The following is a 6,000-nucleotide window of genomic DNA, read 5'->3' as shown; positions in this document are numbered from 1 at the left end:
TGCTGGATCTGCCTCGCCTGCCTGTCGTCTGCTGAAGCTGGGTTGTACTGCCTGCTCCACACTGCACCGGCACACAGCAGAGTCACGGCCCGTTTGAATCACCGTCTGCTCTCTCAGCACCACCGCGGACCCCCACAGCACCCCCCAGCAAAAAGGACAACCAGGGACAGAGCTCACCACGCTTTCTCCATCACCAAAAGGGGGACGCAGCAGATTTCACCAAGGAGCCAGACGCTACAATTTAGGCACCAGCTGCTAAACCTCAACCAAATCCCCCCCTCCACCTTGTCCCATCCTTCCCAACACTCCTCTCTCGCTCCTCCCTATGCCCTTGTCCTCGGCGGCTCCTCTCACCTCCCTGGCCAGTATATGGATAGAAGCTCCCTGTTTCAGCTCATACAAGAGCAGGTAAGCGAGTGAGCAGGCAGGCGGCAGAGGTTTCTATGGTTACGGGCTCCTGGCCACCTCGCCGTCTATCCAGGGATTGAGACGTGGAGGCTTTGGCTGGTGAGCCGATGTTAGGATTGATAGCAGGGGCTGTTTGCACGGGCAAAATGAGGGCGTGAGACAACACGACGGACGCAAGCAACATGGAGCCATGTGTGCCCAGAGAATGTGAGGTCAGATCATGAGCCACAGCAAAAGGGGGGGGGGGGGGGCATCATGTCATGGTTTATGGGAAGGAGGGAGGGCGGGTGAAAGGGGTGTGTGTGTGTGCAGAATATGCTGTATGAATGGATATATGGATGGTTTGATTGGAGCAATGACAGAAATATGGTCGATTACAGCTGCTATGTGCATGGATCTATGTGTCTGTGCCTGTGATTTTTTCCTTGTCTTTCCTCTATGATTATCCCAACCCAAAATCTTATCATCTCAGGCTCACAAAAACCAGAGATCGCAAGATTATTTGGCTTTTTCATTTCCAAGGGTCGAGCTCTGAAACAGTTCCTGTGAAAGTCCAGTTGGCGGTTTTCTGTAAGAATAGAAGCTATTATTATTTGGCTTTAAACTTTTTTTCCTGCTTCTTCAGCCCTGCTCTGGAAAGCACCATGTTAGTGGCCATATGTTGGCTGGTGAAAAATGTTTGTCTTGACATCTGGTTTTCTCAGAGTCCCCCATCCAAACTGCTGTTTTGCTGTCCAGCCAGATGTATGTTTGAGTTGAGGTTTGGTCTACCATCTCCAAAATTAACAAGCCAAAATGGATTTGAAGGCAGAAAGCAATGTCTATAATTGGCTACTGCTCCCTAAAGACGTGTGTATCTCCAGCTCTTTTTCATGTCTTGCATTTAGCACTAAGCGTTCTAACGTGTCTTGTGTTTCTGATGACGAACGGGGGTTTCTGCCTGATCGACAGATGCATTGGGCAATCATTCTGTCCAAGAGGGAGGAATCAATTATCAGCTGCAGAGTTTACAGGTCACGAGTGGCCCATCAGAAACACATTGATCAACTCACTCAAGAGCCTTGGGGAGAAGTAAGTGTGTGTGTGTGTGGGTGTGTGTCGCATTTTTATGAATGTGTGTTTTCATAAAAAGTCGAGGAAGCCTGTGTGGGTTGAGTGAGAAGATGCTCTGTGGTCACACGAGTGAGTCAGTCATGTACTGTAAAAGCACTTCAGAGATAACAACCACCTAGTATTACCTCAACAACACATATTCTTCCACAGACACATTTCATGCGGTATCAAAGAGGCTGACTCATCTGTGTCAATATCGTTTCCATGTAGCAGGTCATTGGGCTGCGGTGGAAGCCAATACACTTCCACACTGTAAACAGTGTTTTATTGATTGTGGGGTTTACTCTTGCTTGCGCCAGTATGTTCATATAGACAGTTTGCAAAGGCCTCAGTTGAGCAGGCTGCGGTCCTATTAAGCTCAAGTCTAGACCAAATCACTCACACTGGCTGACGGCAGGCTTTTCCTGCCTTTGGGACTCCATGCAGTGGACTTTGATTTAGAAAAGGTCTCTCTAATTAACTAGAAAGAAGTGAAAATCTGCAGCCAACAGCTTTTGGACTGTAGACAGGCACGCTTGTATTTAGGAAAAACATGCTGCCCGTATAAACATTGGGTACATTTTTTATCCAGGAAAATGTTTTGCTGAGCATGGCTATTTTTTTTTAAGCTCTGGCCACCATATTTTAATCATCACACTTACTGGATGTTTCCCTCAACGACCGCAGTGTCCCACCGGCCTCTAAGCACATCCACAAGAACACCTGGAGGTCAAGTGCTTTGCTTGAGGGCATCCCAAGTGCTGCCATTTGGAAAGGACAAGGATTACTCTGTTTATAGTCTAGGGTTTTTAACCTGCATTACACCTTCTCTATAAACATGTTGACTTGAGCTACCACTGGCCAGCTTCAGTCAAACACAATAATGGCACTTAACTTACATGCTCTAAGGGTTTTTTAGAATTATTACTATATTACTCGGTTTTGCACTGGAAGAAAACTGGGCATTTTTTGTTTATATGAGTGCTGCAGGTGTAATACCCCCCTATATCACAGCCGTGTCACAAAGAACCACATGGAAATGCTGCAGAGGGAGAGAAGAAGAAAGCAACAGTGGCAACAGGATTGAGTTTTTTTATTAGTCTTTGTCTGCAGGAGGTTGCAATGCTGAGCTCAGGTTATTTCTGGCCTAGGCAGGCTCACACATATGATCAGAGCACTCTCTCTGATAGTCTTGCAGCACCACTGATAGGGCAACTTGATGGTCGGCACCACTAAAATGCTATCAGGGAATTTCTCCCTCTGTCATTCAGTTCTTATCTGGCTTATTTATATCCCTTCTCCCATAAGAACTTCTGGGTTCTGAATACTATTTTGACATATTTATGTCAAGTTTTGAGAATAAGGCTCTCATACACTGTCCCCTTTCATCATTCTCTGATGCTGATTTGCATTGAGCTGTATTTGAAAATGCCTCAGGCTGTTTGTACTGTGTTTAAACGCCAGGAAATGTAGTCAGATGATTGTTTACATCAAGGAAAATCCACTGGGTGTCTCTCCACTTGAGGAGAAGGGAGTTTTGATCGTATAGCTTTCACATCGCAGTGGAAACATTTGAGTGTAATGAACGGCACAGCAAAACGTGCATTGTTATAATTACAGAGTCATTGGCCCAGTTGTTGCTGAACACCAGTGAGTCCTGAGGGCAGCAGAAACAATCAAAAGGGTTTATCTGATGCCATGCAAATATGTTCTGGCTACCCTGTAAATGCCACTGCTTTCTGCAGATACAGCAGCCCTGTTAGGCACGACAGTCTTGTTCATTGAGACCAAAGAAGTCTGTAGTTTTGGTTCTGTGGCATTGGGTTAGTCAGTGGGAACCCGACCGGTGCTGGTTCTTATTTCTAACCTTATGGAAGTTATATCACCATAATCATCATCTCCCAAAGAGTAGATACTTTTCATTCAACAACTATCAACCTTTTCATGCTTTACCCGAACCCTTTGACTGAAAATGTTTCATTTATTGTGTGACCTAAGTTGAGTTAGGGCTTCAGTTTACACATTTTCAGTGAATCCTTTGTAGTGTATTTATATTCTGTACCAGTTTGTTGGGATTAAATGCCCTTCAGTTGATTTGCCCATTTGTTTAGACCAAAATACTTAAATTAAGGTATAGTGAGGTGGGAATCAATTTGGGAATATGGGTGCCTAAAGTCAGCTAGAGCCCTATTCAGATTGTTTAAGGTTACCTCTTAATTAATCCTTTCAGCGAAAAATACAATTAAAGAAATTAATTCACAGAAAACAAAGAAAGAAAGAAAGATTCTTCATATCTTTTCGTTTTTTCGTCTTTCAGAAGCTGGAACTCATGAAATGTTGGCATTTTTTTTCTTTTCTTCTCCTCCACAAAGAAGTTTTTTGCAAATACATTTTGTGCTGATTGACTAATTGATCAGTTAACTACGTTTGATATCCAATAAGATTACCTTTACCAGAGAAAAAGCTGAAAGAGCCTCAGAAATCCATCATGTTTTGGCTGATCATTTAGGTATTTGCATGCATAGTGTAACCATAGGGATTATTTTTCAACTTTCTGCCTCCTATGATATGACCTCATTTTTAGCTACAACTCTGTTTGTACCGTTCAGTTGTTGTCATATCAACCTAATGCAGATAACTCAATAGAAATGCAAGTAAGTCTATCATTTCTGTGTTTTGTGGTTTGTTCCCGGGCTGGAGGGTTTCCTCTTGAGCCCCCCTGGAGGAAACTGATAAGTCAGTAATGTGCTTGGGTCAGTTAAAGTCTCAGCGGTGGAGGTAATAGAGGTCCTGGGGGTTAATTCAGAGATCATTTACCTGCAGTCAGCATCTCACTTCTCTTCCTCCCCCTCCCCGTGCTGGTGCATACATTTTCCTCCCATGTCTTGTCCATCTCCTCCCACTTGCTCTTGAGCCAGCCAAGTTTGGTGTCTTAACACCTCCACCCTCCATCCATAATCTCCCGCCCCGCCTCCCTTCACATGTAAACCCCTTCCTTCCCCCTCTTACTACCCCATTTTTCTCTCATTGGTCTCTTCCTATCCATCTGTATGTTATTTTTCCTTTCCGCTCCGTACCCTCCGTCTCCGTCTCTCTCCCCTCTTTCGTGTCTTTCATTTGCCTCTTGAACACCAATATGTCGGGGGGGGAGAAAAGGAGGGGGAATGCAAGAAAGGGAGGACACACAGGCGGCTGGTAACCAAGGCAACGCATGCAGCTTGTCAAAGTGTCGCCCGCACCAGTGTTGGATCGCTTCAATAACTGCTTCCTTCTCGGCGCAAATTCCCTCCTTTTCCAACCCTTTCTTCTCTCTGTCTCACCCCCTAGTTCAGGCACGTCACCAGCCTGCACACACACACACACAAAACCTCCTCTTGCCAACACTCATTCACCTCAGTGTACCTCATCTCGCTAATTGATGACCCTAATTGGCTACAAGAACCAATCCTCCACCTCCTTGTATCCTCTGCAGACGGTGTGTAACGTTCTCCCTGAATAAGGTCAGACATGTGAAAGGGAATATTTTCCGTGCAGTGTGACAGCTCAGCGTCAACACTTGCTTTTGCGTAAATGTGCACGCCATATACAGTGTCTGGGTCTGTGCTGCTGCTGTATGTGTAGTGATGTGCTGACATATGGAGGCTGACAGTGATCAGACGTCCCTAGCGTGGCTCTCTGTTCCCCCTGTCATCCCGCGCTGAGCCAGGAGCACATTACAATCTGATCTATCTGTGGCGAGTGAATGCAGAGCACCGGAGTGTGTCACAGCCCTCTTATAGGCAAGAGAAGAATAGCCAGACTGCTGGGTTAGGCAGGAGAATATCAGACTTATGCGAGGCGTTTGTATTCTCCCTTCGTCCTTGTTTCATTTCTGGCTGCCTCTGTTCTTCTCCTCAATCTTTTCAAACCCTCCCTGTTTCTTTAACTTATAATTGTTCATTTCTTTCATTTCATCAACCGCCCAACCACCCACGCTCCTCTCCTCTCCTTTCCACCTCTACCCTCTCTGTTGTCTTTTTGTTGTGCTTTCCTTCCATCTCATCACAAATGCTGGCTATATCTCCACCATTTTGCTCAGCCAGCCTTAAGGGGAGAACGTGGCCATGTTTTAACAAACGTCCATGGAACACACAGTTAAGGGGATTATCTAAAAATAAACCTGAGGCCATTTTCTTTCCCATCTTGGTTCATTTGTTCCCAACAAATGTCATTATTCGTGCGTTGCAGACGGCCTTGACACGGCTGGCTTAGGAGCCGATGGTTGAGATTATACGGAAATGGGTGAGAGACAATGACGAAGATGGAGGTTTTCAAGAATTGTGTGGAATAAAACAATGTAAATTACGTGGAGATCAGTAAATCCTCGAGAAACAACAATGGTTTTGTCAGTACAGAATCTTGGTTAACAAATGCTACTGAGTCACATTGGTGTACATAAAATATTCCTAAAGTATCATAACCAACAACATTTCTTTACTACATAAACTGAAGTGGGGAAAA

The 6,000-nt window shown here is 45.0% G+C and overlaps 1 protein-coding gene across 1 annotated transcript in view; it reads left to right on the top strand.

The window, feature by feature from the left end:
- The window catches only part of rhbdl1 (rhomboid, veinlet-like 1 (Drosophila)), a 42,322-nt gene continuing 36,322 nt past the window's right edge, over window positions 1-6,000 (top strand). The window contains exon 1 of the mRNA XM_034119735.1: window positions 1-408. Coding sequence (XP_033975626.1) covers window positions 370-408 — 39 coding nt within the window. The 5' untranslated portion in view covers window positions 1-369. The remainder of the gene's footprint in view (window positions 409-6,000) is intronic.

The sequence above is a fragment of the Trematomus bernacchii genome, unplaced genomic scaffold (genome assembly GCF_902827165.1).
Source record: "Trematomus bernacchii unplaced genomic scaffold, fTreBer1.1, whole genome shotgun sequence".
NCBI lineage: Eukaryota > Metazoa > Chordata > Actinopteri > Perciformes > Nototheniidae > Trematomus > Trematomus bernacchii.
This window is presented reverse-complemented; position numbering and strand designations above follow the sequence as displayed.